Genomic DNA, 19,891 nt, shown 5'->3' with positions numbered 1-19,891 from the left:
AAAAAAAAAAAAAAAAAGACACAGAGTTTTCTCACCAGAGCTCAGCCCTGTTTGCAGGGAAGTGGAGGCTTCCTAGAGGCTGCTTAACATTGTGGTGTAAAGGGGCAACTTGCTTGGGTTCAAGTCCTGCCTGTGGCACTCACCAGCTGTGTGACCTTGGGCAAGTGACTTAACCTTTCTGTGCCCCAGTCTCTTATCTGAAGATGGTGGTAATAACATCATCTTCCTAGTAAATATGTTAATACATGTTGGTATTACAAGCTTCACCTGGTACGCACACAATCAGCATGGCCAGGGTGGCTTAATAATTGTAATTATGGGATGGCCTTCCTCCTTGCTTCCATCCTGTTTATACAATATAAATTCCAGGTGGCCAGTGGCTTTTTGTCTGTTTTGTTCACTTGTGTGTTTCCAGTACCCGAAACCAATTGTTTCCCTGTTTTTCCTCCTTCAGCCCCAACCCAGGGAAGCATTTCTAGACCCCAGGATATTTGCAGCAGCAAAAATAATGGTAGTAATAATATATTTTCATGCCCAACAATGATCCTCCCTGATGTGGAGGAGAGTAGGCTGGAGGTGGGGACTTGTGCCACTGCCCAGAGTGGCAGTGCCTGGGGAACTGGGAGAGCAATTGGCTCAACTCTGGCCCAAGTCTGGACTGATGCCCCTGGATCTTCCAGTTTTTCAAAAGAAGGTAGAAGTACAGTTTTTCTTTGTTTTAAAATATCTTCTGATTACTTTTGTGAGCCAATATCTCCTGATTACTTTTGGCATTGGAGCCAAAGCCCTGCTGGCTGGTCAGCACCTGCCAGGGCCGAGTGGCAACATGGGCCTCTGGCTGAAACACTCACCCCAAACTCTGAATCTAGAATGTCTCTCCCTACCAAGGGCCCTACTCACTCCATTGCCCTTCTGTGGCTTCCTATGACTTGTGGCCTATGGCCTTCCAGGGCAGTGGGAATGAGGGGACACCCTCTCACCCTGGATCTCCCAAGGTAGGATGTCACCAGTACTGACCAGGAGATCAGGAAGATGGCCAGGAAGGGCACCGACACAGCCAGCTGGAGCACTCGCCAGTCCCGCAGGGTGAAGGCCAGGCCGGCCAGCACCATTTGGCCCATACTGTAGGCGCATCCCAGCACGGTCAGGGTGACAGCCCTCCTGTGGGTTGTGGTCCACTCCACCACTGAAGCCAATGCAGACATGTGCCAGTGAGGCCCCGGGTGGGGCTTAGTCCCCATCCTCTCCTGTCCCCCAGGGTGGGAGCAGGGTAGCCAGGGACTCACTCAGCGTTAACACAGATAGGAAGATGCCAGACATTCCAAAAGCAGTCATAAACCGGAGGCCACAGTAGACAAGGAAAGTTGGGGCAAAGATGGTGCTGGTGCCAGCCACGCCCACCTGCAAGCAGCTCCAGCTCAGTATCAGCTTCCGCCCAAACCTGTCACAGGAGACAAGCGTATGGCCCATGGGGACTGCCACTTGCCTTCTGAGGATTCAACAAAGGCAGGGGTCCTAGTGGGGGCAGCTCCTTCTTCTTTGAGCTTCTTGGAGTACATCCCTGGTGCTCTTGTATGAAAGCGGCACCTCTCTCTCAGGAGGCAGAGCAGCCTTGTAGTCAAGAACACAGGCTTCAGCATCTGACACAGGAGTTTGAGTCTAGCTCTGCCCTTCCTGGGTGACCTTGGACATGGAACTCAATGTTTTTGAGCCTCAGTTTCTCCCTCTGTAACATGGGGTATTCATCATTGTTCATAGGGTTGTTGTAGTGTACATGACTTGAGCAAAGGAGCCCACTCCTCGCCTGGAGCTGTGACAGTGGTGTCCGGAGACAAGCAGAGCCCATGACCTGCTCCCTGTGCCCTGCAGCCTCCAGCCGGACACGTGGGCTGCCTTTAGGCAACTCAGGCACAGTGGACAGAGCAGAGGTGTGTGAGCAGCACCCAAGTGGCAGGGGGCTGGCTGCATGTGCAGGGCTGCCCCAGCACAAGTGAAGGGAGCACATCAGGTAGCGTCACCTGAGCAAGGCTAGGAGATGGACCCCCATCCAGGGGCTTCAACTGGTGTGTGATGCCATCAGCTGAGAATGAGGGATAGTGGCCTCTGGCATCTTTAGAGGGATGAGAATGCCCTAACTGGCCACCAAGACCTCTGCCCTGGCTTTCATCTACCTTTCCAGGCCCCGGTGACCTGTGAGATGTCATTTGTCCCCTGACTACACATGCCTGACACCCTTTCACCTCTTCCCCCCTCTTTGTGTAGTCCAGACTAGGCCACCCATTAAGTCTCTGCCCAGATGTCACTTTCTCCAGTCAGCCTGGAGGTAGCTCTCCAGGTAGCTCTGGTTCTATCCCTGTCCCTCAGCCCTGTTGTTTCTTGGGTCTGTCTCTCTAGGAGACTGTCAGTTACCTGAGGGCAGGGGCTGCACAGCACCTACACACAGTGGCGCTCACTAAGCATGGTCAATGGCTGAAGGTTGATTTCCCTCAGCACAGACTAACTTGGTATGAGGTTCACAGCCAAGTTCTTGGGAGTCTCTGGGAGTCTTCATCCCCTGGGGCCTGGTGATCGGTACCCAGACCCTGGAGCCCTGTCTTAGGGACTGATGTCCATCTGATCCTTTTTTACCTTCTGTTCCACAATCTGTGATTTATGTTGAGGGAGCCAGAAGGGGAGAGACACTCACCGGTGGGAGAGGAGACCCCAGACGAAGTTTCCCACTAGGATCCCAGACATGAAAATGGCCTGGGCCAGGGCCTTCAGGATCCGGGAGCCACACACCAGGTCCCACTGCAGGAGAAGGAGGCAGAACAGTCCGGCTCAGCGGACACTGGGCCTGGGTGTGGCTAAGGGAGCAGCCTGAGTCCTTGGGCTCCCCCATCCACAAGGGGATCCCTAGGATCCTGGTGCCAGGCCACAGAGGAGGAAGGACTCTGTCAGCAGCAAGACAGAGTGTGACACGGCCCTGGGTCTGGCAGTGTGATGGCCATGCTGCATGAGATCTGGTTGCCAGTCTTGCAGATGGCAGGCTCTCATGAGCAGGACGGCCTCAAAGAAGCAGAAGTGGTAGGAAAGTTAACAATATCTTTGTAAAAAGAAGTTTGGCAGGCAGTGTCTGGCAGTGGTTAAACCGCAAGCTTGAATTCTACCACTGTGGGGTACACTTGCCTCAGTTACTGCCCCTGGCTGGGCTGTCTTCTGTAGAGACTGGCCTGTGACGCCATGCTCATCGGGGCATGAGGGTGACTACGGAGGGCTTGGCATGGTTCACCGTGACTTTTTCAGTGGCTGCACCCCCAACCTGGGCATCTGTCATCTGAACACCCCTACACCCTCCATCCCAGCCAGTCATGGAGGCCTGATAGTACTGCCGGCCTCTCTCCATTCCATGCTTGCTTGGGCGACTGCAGGAGTCTTCAGTGAGTCCTCCACCCCTCCACCCTGCAAAGTGACCTTTTTGAAGGTACAAGTCAGACCTCATCTCTTCCTAGCTCCAACCCCTCCATGACTTAAAAGAAAATCCCAGCTCATCACCCCTGATCCTGGCCCTGACCCTGACCCTAATCCATTAGTTTGGCCCTACCCGCCGTTCCAGCCCCACCCCGCCTGTGCCCAGGTGTACCGGGCCCTGCTCTGCTCCTTCCAGCCCCGGACACTCTCCTGCTCATGATTTTTGTCCTGGCTGGGCTCTCCTGACCGTCACATGACTGATTCCTTCTCTTGTCATCCATGTTGCCTCTTCACAGAAGCCTCCCCGACCACCCTGCCTCTGCCTCCCCACTCTCAGGACTGGCTTTTTTCCTTCATGTTCACTTATGACACCAGGGCGCACACCCTGACTGTTCGGATGGAATCAGATTCGGTACATCAGCTGCTTGTCTCGGGGCAAGTTACTTGACATCTCTGTGCTTCCTTTTACTTACTGATTAAATGGGAACAATAATAGGACCCCCCACCCACCCCCCCACACGCACACGCACAAGATTGTGATGAGGCTGCAACTACAGGAAAGCATTTGGAAAAGTGCCTGCCATTTAGAAGGTGCAGGACGAGGACGTGTGCTGCCGTGTCACTGGCTCAAACTCTGAGTGAGTGAAGTCCGCTCCTCGAAGACTCCCTTGAAATCCTGGATCCTGGCCTGGATCCACATCTGGACCATCATCACCAGTCAGTACATATGTGTCATGTGACAAAAATTCTTTGCTTGGCCAAGCCTTGGTTAAGCTCGGACCATTCCCCAAGCCCATCTGTGCACTTGCTAGTAAAATTCAGTTTTAGCAAAGAAGCCCCCACCCCATCTTCAACATCTGGTCACCTGACAGACCTGATTAGGTTCCTTACCCTCCACGCCCCCTCCCAGGTGCGGTCTGATCATCCTAGCCTGTCTCAGCAAGAATCCTGTCAGGTTGGTTTAGCCAGAACCCCCCTCACTTCAGATGTCCCCCTGTGACTGAGTAGCTTGGAGTCATAGCTGAAAAGTGCCCCAGGGCAGTGCCTGTGGCTCAAAGGAGTAGGGTGCTGACCCCATATGCCAGAGTTGGCGGGTTCAAACCCAGCCCTGGCCAAAAAAAAAAAGAAAAGTGCCCTAACAGGGTCAGGACAGAGTGAGGCCAGAGAGGTAACCAGGTGCTAATGTCCAGAGGTGCCACCTGGACGCCCACTTGGGTGCCCCCCAGCACCCATCCAGGGGCCTGGGAGCTAGTCCTTGCCTATAGACTGATTCCTGTCACTGGGTCCCTTTGTAGGACCATGTGGACACAGAGGGGCTAAAAGCTGACTGAGAGTGAGGGGGCTCTGGGGAGGCATGTCCCTTCCAGGACAGGACCATTTTGTGTCCAGTCAACTATGATCTGTGACCCTGAGCTCTAAGGTGCCAGAACTGGAATGAGTGGGGGAAGGGGAGGCCCTCACCTTGGTCACGATGGTGGAGGTGAAGGTGCTGTGGTCATAGACCCAGCCGTCCAGGCATGGCTCTGTGGCTGCCTCGCTCCAGTTGGTGGCCGTGGTGTTGGGTTCCAGGAGCTGCCACTGTGGTTGGCGGAAGCGGCGACACTGGTGGGGTTCGTTGTTGGGGCCGGGTGGGATGGAGACGGCCAGGAGGGACTCAGGGGCAATATTTGCAGGGACCTCAGAGCTATTGTCCAGCATGTGTGCCCAGCATCGGTGGCTTGGGACAGCGGCCGAGAAGTTCTCCAGAAGGATGTGGGAGGGCAGTAAGACAGAGGGGAGAAGGAGGGTGAAGACCTGTAGGGCCTGGAAGAGACCCACACCCCCAGCTTGCTCTAAGAGCTTCAAGAATGCCATGAACAGAGCTGCCCCGGAGTCCGTGAACAGGCTGGCACCTGCCTGTGCTTGGAGTCCACTGCAAAGGCCAGAGTCTGCACTGCCAAGACCTTCTCCCTCCCTCTCCCAGGCTGGGTGGGCGCGGAGTAGCTGTCCAGTGACTGGTTGAGTCAGTCCCAAGATGCCCTGAGATCCTCCAAGGGAACGCCTCCTTGTTCTGTGTCCAGAGTGACCACTCTTCGGGGCAGGGGGAGGGAGTAATCAGGGGACAAAGCTCATTGTGCCCAGGCTGCCTACCAAGTCCAGACCAGGGAAGCCTGAACCGCCTTCTGGGTTCTCCAGCATCCAAAGCTAAAAGTTAAGCAGTTAATTTTTTAAAGAAGACACAATGCTGTGATATTACCAATTTCAGTTGTGGGAGAAAGAGTTGTTGCCTCATTGTGTTAGTTAAAACTTAATCTGCAAGGGCTTCTGGGTGAGGAAGGCGGGCTCAAGTCTCAGGGCCTGAGGCCTCAGCAGCTCCCTGCTGGCTCACTGATCTCATTCTTAAATCTTAAATCTTTAGAACCTTCTACAGGGGGTCTTTTAAATCTGAAAACTGTTGGCCTAACCTAAGTCCATCCTGACAATCAGTTCAAGCCCGACGTGAGGCTTCGGACAGGCCTTTCCCAGGCGGGCGGGGGCAGGGTCCAGGTGGGCAGCGCTGGCAGGAGCATCGGCCTGTGCTCTTTTCCTTCCTGAAGCGCACCTCCCACCAGGCAGCGCCAGGGAGACCAGCTTGCCGACGTGCTATTTCAGGAAGCTTCTATTCCAAGGTTTTAGGTTGCCTTTAATAGACAGTGAGCTCCCTCAGTGTGGAAACCATGGCTACCATTTCCTGGTATCTCTTAGAAGTCCCTATGGCCCTGGAGCTGAGCAGGTGGGAAGGTTGGGGAATTGAGCAAAATCACACCTCTGTGACCCAAGGTCTGAGGCCACTGGGGAGGGGCAAAGCCATCCCTGCCCTAGGACCCACTTAGGCAATGCCTCTTACTGAAGCTGTCCTGGCCTAGAGGGCTTGCTGTGTGCCCTCTCATTCATTCCTTCTAGCAGTCCAGGAGAGAAATGGTGCTAATTCTCTTAAATGAGGGAACTGAGGCTCAGAGAGGGCAGGCAGCTCACCCAAGGTCACACAGCAGAGCCTGGATTCAAGCCAGACACCTAAAACCCGAGCTTTCTGTGATGCCTCTGGGCAGTTGCTGTGTGGTCTAGCCTGTCATGGACCAAATCCCAGCACAAAGCTGAAATTCAGGATGTGGGTCAGAATTAGGGTCAGCTCGAAGTCACTGCCCGGAGTGTGAGAGGGAAGCTGCTGAGTCAGTTTGGGACTCAGAAGTGCTGGAAGTGTAGGTGAGGTGTGGGTGGGTGTCTGGACCCTGAACTTCCGAGAATCTCCCTAAGGGGCCCAGCCAAGATGGCAGCCAGCCAGGAAGCAGGGAGGCAAGATTCTAGGCCCGGATCTCAAAGCCCAGGCTCCTTCCTGACTCTGCCTCTCCAGGCAGGAACTCATTATGAATTTTAAAATAGCAAATAGAGATTGGGGGTGGGGGAAGAACCAGCCCAAACTGAAGCACAGAAAGCTGCAAGAGTTGGGCTGCCTTGGCCAAGCTGCCCAGAGGCTGAAACTTGCATGCAGACTCCTACTAGGTTCTGGTGTTGTGCAAACACCCTCCTAATGGGGCAGGCCTGCACCTCAGAAGCAGTGGCCTCCTCCATCTGGCCTCTGGTCTCTGGTCTATGAATTGAAATGTTGGTATGTTGGTGTTTGCAAACCTCAGCAGGTATCAGAAGCCATAGGAGGGGGGCTAGGCTGGGCCCAGGAATGTACATTTTCAAATAAGCTCCCAGGAGATTCTGCTGCACTGGGATCCAGGACTTGCTTTGAAAGGCTGCTAAACTACAAGGTGTTCAGGAAGAAATTCATTTCTCTTTATCCTTCCTCTTTCCATATGTTTTAAACTGTTTTTTTTTTCTTCTTCCCTGCCTTTGGCCTGTTATGGACACCCCAGGCTTTGCTTACAGCAGAAGGTCAAACCTCCCGGATTTGCCAGAAGGCTCCCGGAATCTCCAACTGACTTCCCCTTTGCAGGCCAAGGAATTTTTAATTGGTATTTTCTATTTTTCTGGGGCTGCTGGGGGCAGGGCTCGGTGCAGCTGCTCCGCCACCTGGTGGTCATACCTGGGACGGCAGCATTTTCAGAACCAGGCTTGTCCTTGCCTAGGTGTCCATTGTCTAAGGGTCCCCAGGTAGAGGTGGGGAGAGGGTGGCTTGGGGAGGAACAAAGGCAGCCCCAGATTATAGTCACCAATGCCTCTGGTGTGTTTCACTAAACTTATTTATGTAAAGTGAATCTGGCGTTACTATAGAACCTGAATTGCCTTTGGAGCTGATTTTTCTAGTCAAGGAAATCCCATAGATTAGACCAAAGGCAAGGATGGCTACCAAATAACCTCAAACGGTCCACTTCCCTTCTCTGAACGGTAGTGTCTTCATCTCCAGGACGGTGTCTTCCATGTAAGGTAGTAAGATTGAATTAGATGATGAATGAGCCTGACAATAAATATTAGCCATTGCCACGATCATCACTGTCACCACTATTACCATTGCCATCATCATCACTATCATCACCATCATCGTCATCACCATCACCATCACCACCACTACCATCATCATCACCAGCATCACCGTCACCATCACTATCACCATGATCACCATCATCCTCATCACTGTCATCACTGATTAACATCATGATCACCATCACCATCACCATAACCATCACCTTGTTTGGCCTCTCCGTGCAATTCTGAAAGAGCCTGGAGTTGGCAGAAGGTGAGGATCTTTCCTAGATTCACATTGTGGTGGGGACTGGGCCCTCCAGGGGCTCAGATCCTAACTCCTGTTTCCTTGCTTCTCCACTGTATCTGTGTGAAGATGCCCCATGATCCATCAGAAAGTCAAAGAAACAGTCACCATAAAATATTAAATTATCTTCCTCTTCTAGAGAACAGGCCTCCTCCACTGGGCAGGAGGTACTGATGAACCACAAGAAGGACAAACCTGGATCTACCTCTTCAGTTCTTTACTTCCTCCTGGAGGGGCACAACATTGGGGATTTCCCCCACTGACAACACCACAAGCGTAAACCACTTCTTTCTTCCCTTTGGAACTCCTCTTCAAGTCACTGTCTGGCAGCCACTTAGAGTCCCTGGGTCTCAAGTGTTATAAAACCTGATCTTTGCAAATCTTCCTAATTCACCCACATTCCTTTTTGCAGGGAGAGAGGATGAAGGGAGCCCCTTAAATCAATTCTCTAGTGTCCGCTTACAGCATGGATGTTGTGAAAACACAGACTCATGTGGGGAATGAAAGGAAATCCCCTTGTCCGCTCTGGCCCCAAGAATCTCCCTGCCCCGGGGGAACCATGTGAACCCCTTTCTCTATATATTCAGAAATAATGTCAGCAAAAATCTTTGCAATTAGCTGTTTTTACTTCCGAAGTCCTACATGCATGTGGTGAACAACCCAGATGGCCTAAGAGAGTGTAAAATGACAAGTAAAAGCCCTTTCTCCCCTTCTCACCCCCACATACCCAGACAGTACTACCACCAACAATGAGCGTTCTTCCAGAACTATCTTAATTCATCTTCAAATACATGCATAAAGTTTTAAATTGTTGGGCGCCAGCCCCATATACTGAGGGTGGCGGGTTCAAGCCAGCCCTCCAGCCACAAAAACTGCAAAAAAAATAAAAAAAAAGTTTTAAATTGTTGAACAGGTAGTAAATTCGCATCATTCAAAAATAGAAAATGTTCAGAAATGCGTGCAGTGAGAAGGCCCTTCTGCCTCCTTCCACGCGGTTCCGGCTTGCCACCTCCACCCTCAGGCAGCCATTTTTAGTCTCTTATGCATCTTTTCTGATTTTCTTTCTGAAAATGGAAGCAAGGACAAATGTACATTCTTATTTTACTCCTTTTTACACAAAAGGTAGTTTTTCCCTTTGCGTTTATTTCCCACAACAGTGAACCTTGGCTGCCTTTTCTTCCTCATCTGAGAGCGTCTTCCTCGGTGTTCTGCGGGTGGGTAGTATTCCTCTGTACAGATTTGCTGTACTTTACTCAACCAGTCTCCAGTTCACAGCCACTTGAACTGTGTCTAACACTCTGATATTACAATGATATTACAATCAATTACATTTGATCATTACAATGATCAAATGAATAGCTTTGCACATATCCTAGTTTGAATGTGTGTTAGTATGTTTATAGGATAAAATTCCAGAAGTGGGATCATGTCATTGAAAGGGAAGTGAGCTTTGAGAGGCAGCCCGTCGCCCTCCCCCATGACACACCTGGGTATACTGTCCCCAGTTCCCTAACTCAGGGAGCTAGCATCACACTGGTGGTTTCTTTTCTTCCCCCAATATCATTGGTTAAAAAAAAAAAAAAAGGCACCTGAGTGTAGCTTTATTTTGCATTTCTTATGAGTGAGACTGTCTTTTAATATACTTAAGATGTATTTATATTTCTTTTTCTGTGAACTATTTCTTCATATTCTTTGCCTATTCATTTGCAGTTTGTTGTTTTCTTACTAGTTTCTATGACGACAAACTCTTTGTAGACTAGGAAGGTTGGCTCTTTGCCTGTAAAATAAGTTGCAAATATTTTTTTCAGTTTGTCTTTTAGCGACTCATGTTGTTATTGACACTTTTTTTGCATGCAAAATATTTTCGTAATTGAATTTATCAATTTTTCTCTTTTTGGGGTTTGGATCTTGAGTCATAATTCGAAAAGCCTTTTCCATGCCATGATAAAGGAGTCATTTCATGGTGTGTTTTTTTCAATGAAGAATGAAATGGCGTTGGATTTAATCACTGGCCTTTCCAGCATTTTTAGAGTTGACAGTACGACTTTGCGTCTTAAATCCATGAATATGATGAATAATATTAGTGGATTTCCTAGTGCCAAATCTTCCTTTCATGGCGAGTTGTGTGTTATCCCTTTAATGTACTACTAGATTCTGTTTGTTAATGTTTTATTTAGAAGTTTTCATGAATCTTCACATATAAGATGGGGCTGTAGTTTCTCTTCTTTTCTTCCTTTTTTGGCAAAAATCTTTGTCATGTCTTTTAGTTTCAAAGATGTACACATTTCATTCAAGAGGATTTGGATGTGTTTTCTTATGCTGTGCCTCGGTTTACATAATGGAGTGCTTTCCTTCTGTCTTCCGCCTGCCGGGCTGTTATCATGTGATCCGTTATCGTGTGATCCACTGTCATGTGATCCGCTGTGGTCCAGCCCAGCCAGCCTGGCCCTTGATATGTAGAGAAGCTAAGAGGCAAGCAGGGCCTTAGGGAGCTTGGGGGTGGGGAGGAGAGGTGGCAGAAGAGGGTCTTGGCTGAGCTTGCAGTTTCCAGGAGGTCAGATTTTAACCAGACGGTCTAACATCCTTGGATGGGTAGCGGCTGTCCAGTGCTCAGGGGCAAAGGTTTATTCTCATTCCCTAGTGTCCCTCATCACTGTGTGCCCATTTGAACTTTGACCAGCTGCCAGAATCGTAATGTCTGGAAACTGGTGGAGTTAAACAGCAACCCAGGTGTCGTCTGGCACTTTCTCTTAACTCAGTTACACAGGTTCAACCTTTACTATTTGACTTCTGTTTGTTTCCTTTGGTTGTGGGGGGACAAAGGCCATAAGCTGTCTTTTCTGATGCGTTCTGACAGCTCCTGCTGTAAGTATCTGAGAACTTTCTCTGGCTGCAGGAGTTCAAGAGGGCCTAGAGCTAGAAGCCTTGGGGCCTTAATGTCCCCAGAGCAGTCTCCAACCAATAGCTGGAGGCACCTAGGGGACCAATGTCCCAGTTCCCTCAGCCCCCACTGCCCACTGTGGTAACTTACTGGACACCAGGGCTTCCCTTCCCTTCCCCATCCACTCACCCTGCTGATGCTCTCATACCATATTTCCTTCTATGTTGGCTCTGTGATCCCAACCGAAGGCTGCCCAGCCTTCCTCTGTGAGGCAGGACAGCTGGTTAGCAGCAGCCCCTGTGACTCAGTGCGGCACTGGGCTGGTCACCGGCATGGTCGGTCTGGTCATGGCCAGATCATGTCTGAGACGACTGTACAGGTGGCTGACTGATAAGGAAACCAGACAGAGAAGTCAGACAATCTTTCCAAGTCTGACAACTGATGTGATGGAGAGGGAGCCAAGACGCAGGCAGTCGGCCCTGTGAGAGCCCCACTCTCAACCCCACTCCACACCTTCTAGGGGCACCTGCCACCTACCAGTTCCCTTAAAGCATTACACAACAAACCAAAGGGGCCCAGGACGGCGGAGACTTACTGACAGAAGGTCCTGGGATTTGTCCCCATCTCTCATTTTGCCTTAGAACAGAAGCTCAGAGATGGGCAGTGGTGGCTGAGGTGTTGGGGGGTGACACCTGGGCTGCCTCCAGCCACCAGTTCCTGCCTGGATGGACCCACACCCAGATGGTAACAGACTGGTTCCTTGCATTTGTTTGAGAAGCTTCAGCATGAAAATCTCATGGCACTTTGTGATAGGTTGAATGGCGGCTCTCACAAAGACCCCTGCGCATCCTCGTCTCAGAACCCATAAACGGGCCTCATTTGGAAAAAGGGTCTTTTAGGGTCTTTTAGTTTAGGATCTTGACACAAGATCATCTTAGATTTTCCAGATAGGCCCTAAGTACAATGGCAAGTGTCCTTATAAGAGACACATGGGAGAGCCACAGGGAGAAAAGAAGGCTGTCCCCTAAAGATGAAGGCAGAGAGCAGAGTGATGAGGACACAGGCCAAAGAGTCCCCAAGCCCCCGGAGACTGGACGACACACAGAAGGATTCTCAGGAGGGAGCGGAGCTTTGCCAACACTTTGACTTTGGACTTCTGGTCTCTAAGACTATGAAAGAATAAATGGCTGTTGTCATTAGCCACCCAGTTAGTGACTATTTGTTTCAGCAGCTCTAGGAAACCATTTTTTTTTTTTAGAAAACCATTTATTAAACACATATTTATTGCATGTAGTTCTTAAAATTGTTTTCTAGACATTTCCTTCCACTGAACAAGACTCACATTTGAAGGTTGTGAGAGAATTCATCATCACTTCAGCTCCACGCACACATATTAAACCCCTACCAGGGGGCAGGCCCCATGCTGGACCCTGGGGACCCAAAGTGAACCAACCAGCAGGGAAATAGGTCCAATGGGGGGACGGATGTAAGAGTCAATTAAAACATAGTCTAACCATGAGACCTGAGCCAAACTGACACCACGGGTCAGAGGCGAGGACATAACTGGGGGTGCCACTGCCACGAAGAACTGAGCAAAAGCACAGATTGGAGGGGAGGGGAGGGGACAGAAGGAGAGGGGGCAGGGAACTCTAAGAACATAGAAAGCCTGAGGCTGGGCCCAGAGAGGCAGGAGAGGATGTGGGAGCATCAGGAGAGTGTCTGGGGGTGGAGGTCAGTGTGGAGATCCCTTAGATGAGATGGGGCTAGAAGAAGAAGGCCCAGCATCAGGCCTGGACTGGACACAGACCCTGGGGATGGCAAGAGAGTGTGGATTCAATACACTTACAGAGGAGAGTGGCCATGGGCTGCCTACAATGAGACCTGTGGCCCTCACGAAGTCTCTCCAGCTCTTTCGAAGATTTCTACAATTATTTTGAAGGAAAAATCTCTGGCGTGCACAGAGTTTCAGAATTTCATAGTGTCTGTTTGTGGTAAGGGGAAGCATCCTGACCTCCAGCCTACACCAAGTGAGCTTATCCCGGTCACATGCTGGGTTGACCTTTACGCCTATTAACCATGGGCCAGCACCTCCTCTCCACCACTTACCTTCTTTTTTGGAAGGAGCTCTGTGGTTGGAGGGGTTCCCAGCTTGGTCTCGAGGATGGCCCACATCAGTCCTGGCTCTAAACAACTGCCATGGGCAGTGGAACATGACTCTCTGGCTCCCTGGAAGTCTACCAGTCTGGACAGTCTACCTGTCCCAGAGTGAACTTATGAGAGCTGAGCCCAACAGCAGTGCCGGTAAATGCTGCTGAGTCACTGGGCCTCGGAGACAGCTGAGAGTCCCTGGGCACTCACTGTGTACAGTAGCCTCACTGAGCACTCACAAAGACCCTACTGCAAACTCAGAGGCCTGACAGATGTGTGGACCACTATAGAACCTTGTCTGACCCAGGTCACTGACCCTGGAATGGAGCCAGCCTCCCTAATTCTGAAGAGGGGTCTCCCCTGACTGAGCCCACAAGTTGCTGGGTAGCATCCTGTCTAGGCAAACCCACCCCAGAACGTGGCTTCCAGGTGGCATGAACCTCTGGGCAGTGGGGAACCTGCAGGTCAGGCTGACCTGCAAACTGGCCTCAGGCCTGCTATGGGCCTGGGGTTGGGTCAGGGCCTCCTTCAGAGGCCCCAGGAGCAGCTCTATTCTTAGTGGGATTTCCACAGGCCCCCAGAACACCCACAGCATGGTGGCAGGGTAGCAGGAGGCTGTGTCTTCCCTCCACCCTTGCTACTCAAGGTGTGATCCACAGCAGAAGCAGCATCACCTGGGTTGGGCCTCAACCTAGACTTCAGGAGTCAGAATCCACATTTACCAAGATCCAGCATAATCTATGTGCCTGTTAAAGTTTGAGGATCCCTGACCTTGACTCTTCTTCTCCATAGCCCCAGCTGTTCCAAGTTCTGCCTCCTCAGAGGAGGTTTCTGAGAGAAGCTTAAAGCCTGTTTACACACCTGCATCTCCACTGACATATAAGTTCCTTAAGGTTCCCAGCGCCCAGACTCTGCTGGTACATTGGAAGTGCCTATTCAGTGCTTGCTGGATAAATGAGAGGACTGTGTCTCAAAGTAGGCGCCCAGTGTGCCTCTGTCAAATCCATTTCTAGTCTATCAGGCAATGGTGCAAAGAGGCAAAATGATATTTGAGGGAAAAGAGATGAGCTGGGCCTGTCACAGCCCGCTAGGATTTGCTCTTTTCAGACAGCTAGAAAGGTGGAGGCCCAGAGACACATATTCCCCACCCCCACCTTTCTCCCTTTCCCTGAACAGGCCCCTTGCCCTCATGGATCCCAGACTCTCCTCTTCATTGGTCTTAACACAGCTAAAGACTGAGATCTCGCAGTCACTTCTTCGCCAACTAAATTCCTTCATTTTGGCTCTGCACCTGTAGCTCAGTGATTAGGGCGTTAGCCACATACAACGGGGCTGGCAGGTTTTAACCTAGCCCAGGCCTGCTAAACAACGACAACTGCAACAACAACAGTGTGGCAGGTACCTGTAGTCCCAGCTACTCTGGAGGCTGAGGCAAGGGAATTGCTTAAGCCCAAGAGTTGGAGGTTGCTGTGCGCTGTGACACCATAGCACTCTACCGAGGGTGACCTTGTGAGACTCTGTCTCAGAAAAAAAATTCCTTCATTTAAGAATCCCCTGGGTGACAAACACCAAAAATACAAGGAATTCCAATGCACTGAAAGAGAGACATGAAACTCAACAAACAGAAGAACCAATACGTTTGGTAGGTGAGGTAATACAATAAGCATATGAAAAAGGTAAAATACCCGTAGTTTACGTTTCCAGAGAAATTCAAGAGGATATCTGTTTTTTAAAAACAGGCTGGTGGGAATATGAAATATGCTCAGTTTTGAAAATTGCAAACAAATTCTGGGAACATTAATTAGTCAGTTGAATAGGTGTTACACTGACCTGGAATTTCATCACAAAGGAGTTTCTCAGAACACAGAGAAAAAGGACTGGGAAATGAAAAAAAGAACAAAAAGTTATAAGACATGGAAGTTAGATTGAAGGTTTTCAACATCTGCCTAAAGTAGAGAAAACATTGAACTTAGAGCTTGAAGTAACAGAAAAAATAAGAAAAGAAAATATCACCGAGCTGAAGAAGGTCGAAATGTTTAGATCGCAACGTCCCAGTAATTGTTGAGTAGAAATAATGAAAAATTGACACACACCTGGTGAAATGTTTAAACCCCAAGAATAGAGGTGGATTTGTACATTAAGTTCTTGCCATGACTCCTGCAATTTATAGGTGACCTTAGTCTTCATTCATCCACCCATTTGTTATTTCAATCAGCAAATCTTTCTTGAGGACCTGGCCACTCAGCTACAGATGTGAAGATGAATAAAACAGACTTGGACTCTGACCTTACAAAGCGTAGTCTGGAGGGGAGCAGGCCAGAAAACAGACAAACACAGCAGTTAAGAAAACAAGCTTTGAAACCAGACTACCCGGATTTGAATCTGGTTCTACCTCAGTGACCTTGGGCAAGTGACTTAATCTCTCTGTGCCTCAGTTTCTTTCAACGTGAAATGTGGAATAGTGGTGTCTATCGCATAGGTTGTTTTGTGGATATAAGTAAAGCACTTAGGGCACCGACTGCACAAGTAAACATAAGCACTACTTGTACAGATTTAACAAGCACAGAAAGATGGTGAAATGCTAAAGAGCTGGGACATGCGAGTATAAAGGAGGTGCCTGACCATCCTTGAGGGGTGCAGGGAGTTGCCTGGCCAGGCCTCGGCATGACCTTGTTGTGAGAAGCTAACAGACCCAGGCTCACTGGAGCTGGTGCAGACGCTGCCTCCATGGGACCCAGGCTCTGCTGTCTACTTGGCACATGTGAAGCACATTAGGCTGCTGCCTGGGGTCCATGGCTTGTCACTCCCTGTTCGGGAGACACTGACGAGGACTGCAATGTCACCAGTGCCTGAAGGAAGCCGCCCTAGCACACTAGATATTTCATATTTTTATTAGCTGTTTCTGTTCATCTGCAACCTGATTTCCCTTCAGCACATCAGCCTTCCTCAGCCCCCAAAGCCATGGTCAGGGCCAATCTGTGGGCAGGGTGGGTCCCAATAGATCAAAGGAATGGAATGTGGAGGCTGTTCTGTCTTTCTGGAAGGGCAGCCAGGGAGGTGGCTGTGAGATGGGCTGGGACAGGGGTTCAGGCTGTGCTCCCTCCCTGGGACAAGCCTTCAGGGGCCCAGATGGAGTAGGGAGGTCTAAATCTAGGTGTCTAGGAGGCCCCAGGAGAAGGACAAAAATGGGTTCCCTTGATGAATCTCTTTTTCTCCTAAAGCCTTCTGCTTCCGGACGTTCTCCTGCTTCTGGAACGATGAATACAAAAGGCAAATGGAGAAGGTAGGGGTGTGGTCAGGGACTTGCACCCAGGTTTTAAGGCTCCCAGCCACATGGGGTCAGGTGGCCAGTGAACCCAAGAGCCAGGTGAGTCCCATATGGCATGGATGACACCTGAGGTCACTGGGGCCCTAGGCCACTGATTGCAGCCCCTCAGGCCAGGCTCCCTGAGGAGTGGGGGCCTCCTGCTGTCCATAGCATGGGCAGATAGGAACCCGGAGCCTCCAGGAGACTGAGAATGGGACATCCCAGCCCAGAGGGACTCTGGCACCACTGGGCTTTCTCTGCGGCCACCAGGGAGCCCCCTCCCCTGGACTGTGTCACCAAGACTTTGCCCCTATGTTTCTCATCTTCAGCCCCTTCTCCCCTAGGGCCTCACTCACCATCCTCCACACCCTGGGTGGTGTCAGGCAGACAAGGCCTTTAGTCCCAGGGAGAAGGAGACAAGGCCTCTGCTTGCAGTGCGGGAAGGACTCAGGGATGGCAGCTGATGGGGAGGGAGGGATCTCCAGGGATCCTCAGATCTTCAGAACTGGGCAGGATGCTCCCCTAGCGAGCGTATATCTGGCCCACTCCCCCACCACTGTTGTCATCCTGAAAAGAGATGGGAACATTCTCCAAATGCAGCCTAGCTGAGGCTGTTTCACACACCAGTGACCAGTACTCCCTCAACTCTGCCCTGAAAGAACAATGACAGCCACACTCCATGCTGCGAGTTCCCCCAACCTGGAGACACCAGCCAAGAGAGCAGCCCAGGATAGGATTTCCACCCCAGGGACCCTGGTCTCTTCTGTCCCCACACAGCAGGGGCCCAGGTCAGTGCTGTAGTGCCCATGTACCTCAGCACCAGCACACTGGATGGTGCTGCACAGGGACACCACAGCCCTAAGGCTCTGAGGCAGCCAGCACCAGGGGGCTGAGGGCTTTGAAAAGGCTACATAGGAACAAAGTCGCAGCAGTGCCGCTCTGCCACTGAGCTGGAGGGCTGAGCAGCTGGGCCACAGTGGGTGCTCACGCACAGACCCCACAGCCTGCCAGTGGGGTTCAAGGCTCTGTCACTCTCAGGCTGGCTGGCCTCAGGGAAGTTATTAATAGCTAATCTCACTATGCCTCAGTTTCCTCATCTGTAAAACAGAGTATGAAGATGAAATGAGGTGGTATAGACTTAATAAATTAATATGTGTTCCAAGTTTCCAAAATCCTCCAGACCCCGGTTCAAGGCATCAGGACAACCCAAGAATAAGACACAGGAATAAAATAATGAGTGTCTGACCCAGCAGGTGATAATGGTCCTGCCTCCGAGCAGCACTTTCCAAACTTCCGCCTTTTACACGCCGTGCTGGCTTCTGTCAGATCACTCATGCTATTATTTAATTCATGGTTTTCTTTCAGTGAACTGACTTCTAAATAATTTATTTTCCTCAGAATGTTTATATCAACCACCATAACCGGAAACCCAGTACCTCAAATAGAAGAAAACTACAAAAATACATCCTGTGAAAACAAGCCCAACTTTCCAATGTTCCAGCTGCCTGCAGCTGCCTGCTGGGGCTCAGAGCCGGAGGCTGCTTTCTCTTTGTTTTTAGAATGAGGTATTAGCAGGGCTTAAGAAGCTTGAGTGAATTCTCCTGAAAGAAAGTGGAAATGGGAATAAACTTGCTACCCTGTGAAAGCACATTTAACTCCCCCTCTGACACCGCCTGCCCCTCAGGCCCAGAGCCTCCACTGTGGGAAATCACTGCAGCCAGGCCCCAGGCCGGCCAGGCCTCACTTGCCGAGGGCAGAGGAAAAGCTGGGAGAGGTGGGGAGCTGCCTGACACTGCAGGGCTGGTTTAATTTGGGGCTCTCTGGTGGCTGTCCGGCCCAGGCTCCTGCTGCCATTTGGCAGGGGTGCACATGGGCTCTGGGATTTGGTAAAACAGAGCCAGGCCCCTCTCTGGATCCTGGGGCACCCGAGTATAGGGAGTCATGGAGCCTGTGGGAGAGCCCTGCCCCCCTCCTCCTGTTGCCTCAGGTCCTCTGCCAGGGTAAGGCAGACCCCCCTAACCCCAGGTGCCCAGACCCCCAAGGAATCTCCGGGACTCCTTGTTGCTCCAGTGATGTCACCCTGGCTTTACCAATGTGGCTTCACCATCTGTCCTGTCCCACCAAGCAGGAAGGGGCTGTGCTGAATCATTGTGTGGAATTCAAGCAGACCAGTAGGCTCAGGGTAAATAATGGAGCCAGGGTCGAACCCAGACAGGAGGACCCCAGGGCCCTGCGATCCAGAAAGCAGCTTGAACGAGAGAGAGAGAGAGAGAGAGAGAGAGAGAGAGACTGAGGACGGAAGGCAGTAATAGCACCAGCTGCTCAGGTGGTGGCCGCCGGCCCGCCTGCCCTGTCAGCACACCTGGGCACCCAGGTAGCGACAAGCATGTCAGTTCTGCCAAGGTACAGGTAGAGTCTGGTACAAGGAAGCCACAGTGACCCACAGAGATGTGAGTGACAGGGCAGCAGCCTGGTCTGGTGCAGGCCTGGACTGTGACTTCAGGAGGTGGATGTGGCCCCTGCACAGCTGGCAGAGCCCAGCCCAAGGACACTCCAGAGCTGGCAAAGCCGGAGGCAGTGCAGAGATGGGGGGTGACCCAGTGCAAGGAGCCTGCCTCGGGGTGTCCTGGCCCCACATCCCTGGACAGAAAGGGAGAAGCTTGCACAAGGCAGGCCCAGGGCAGTGTGGATATGAAAGTGAGGGTACAAATGGGGGCCTCACCACATATGAAAATAGAACCTTGTACGGCCTGCAGCAGCCAGTCCAGGGAGCAAAACCATAATCTCTGCATCAACTGGGCCCAGTCAGTGGGACCTTGGCCAGTAATTGCCAGTTTTCCTAATTGTTGTCCTGGTTTCCAATTTAGGACCAACCAAAGAAAGCCAGATCTGCACACACACACGCCTTCAGGAGTCACACTAACTAGACGTCCTAGATGCCAGCAACTCCTTCTGGGCACACCTGACTGAGCCTTCCCTTCCTCACTCTGTGTACGGCCTTCCCACTACCCCGCCTGCCTCTGAGTCTCTGCCAAACAGGTGATTGCAGTGACTCCCCTGCTACAGCAAATTCTGAATAAACAGTTTTTGCTTGTTCTCATTTGGTTGGTCTTCACTTATTTTCACAATTGTGAAAATAAAAACAAACTTTTTGTATGAAGTATGAGCCTTATAAATAAAGCTAACTTCTTTTGGGACTTTTACATAACGAGTGCATAAAGATGTCCAATCTTAAACTGAATTCTTATTTCACACCTGTGAAGATTAAGGCTCAGAGAGGTTAAAAAATTTGCCAAGGTCACACAGCCAATAAATGATAGAGCCAGGACCTGAATCTAGACAATAGAAGTCTGGGGTCCTTGCCTTAAGG

The 19,891-nt window shown here is 50.9% G+C and overlaps 1 protein-coding gene and 1 long non-coding RNA gene across 2 annotated transcripts in view; one reads left to right on the top strand and one right to left on the bottom strand.

Annotated features, from left to right (window-relative positions):
- Positions 1-5,868, bottom strand: part of SLC22A11 (solute carrier family 22 member 11) — a 17,238-nt gene extending 11,370 nt beyond the window's left edge. The window contains exons 1-4 of the mRNA XM_003798768.3: positions 4,912-5,868; positions 2,687-2,790; positions 1,287-1,441; positions 1,018-1,186 (exon numbers count right to left, since the gene is read on the bottom strand). Of these exons, the coding sequence (XP_003798816.1) occupies positions 1,018-1,186; positions 1,287-1,441; positions 2,687-2,790; positions 4,912-5,304 (821 nt within the window). The 5' untranslated portion in view covers positions 5,305-5,868. The remainder of the gene's footprint in view (positions 1-1,017; positions 1,187-1,286; positions 1,442-2,686; positions 2,791-4,911) is intronic.
- The window catches only part of LOC111728074, a 46,594-nt gene extending 26,977 nt beyond the window's left edge, over positions 1-19,617 (top strand). Inside the window, exon 3 of the long non-coding RNA XR_002775483.1 lies at positions 19,389-19,617. This is a non-coding gene — a long non-coding RNA (uncharacterized LOC111728074). The remainder of the gene's footprint in view (positions 1-19,388) is intronic.
- The last annotated feature ends 274 nt before the right edge of the window (positions 19,618-19,891 follow it).

Source organism: Otolemur garnettii, unplaced genomic scaffold (genome assembly GCF_000181295.1).
Source record: "Otolemur garnettii isolate 467f Iridium unplaced genomic scaffold, OtoGar3 scaffold00140, whole genome shotgun sequence".
In the NCBI taxonomy this organism is placed as follows: Eukaryota; Metazoa; Chordata; class Mammalia; order Primates; family Galagidae; genus Otolemur; species Otolemur garnettii.
This window is presented reverse-complemented; position numbering and strand designations above follow the sequence as displayed.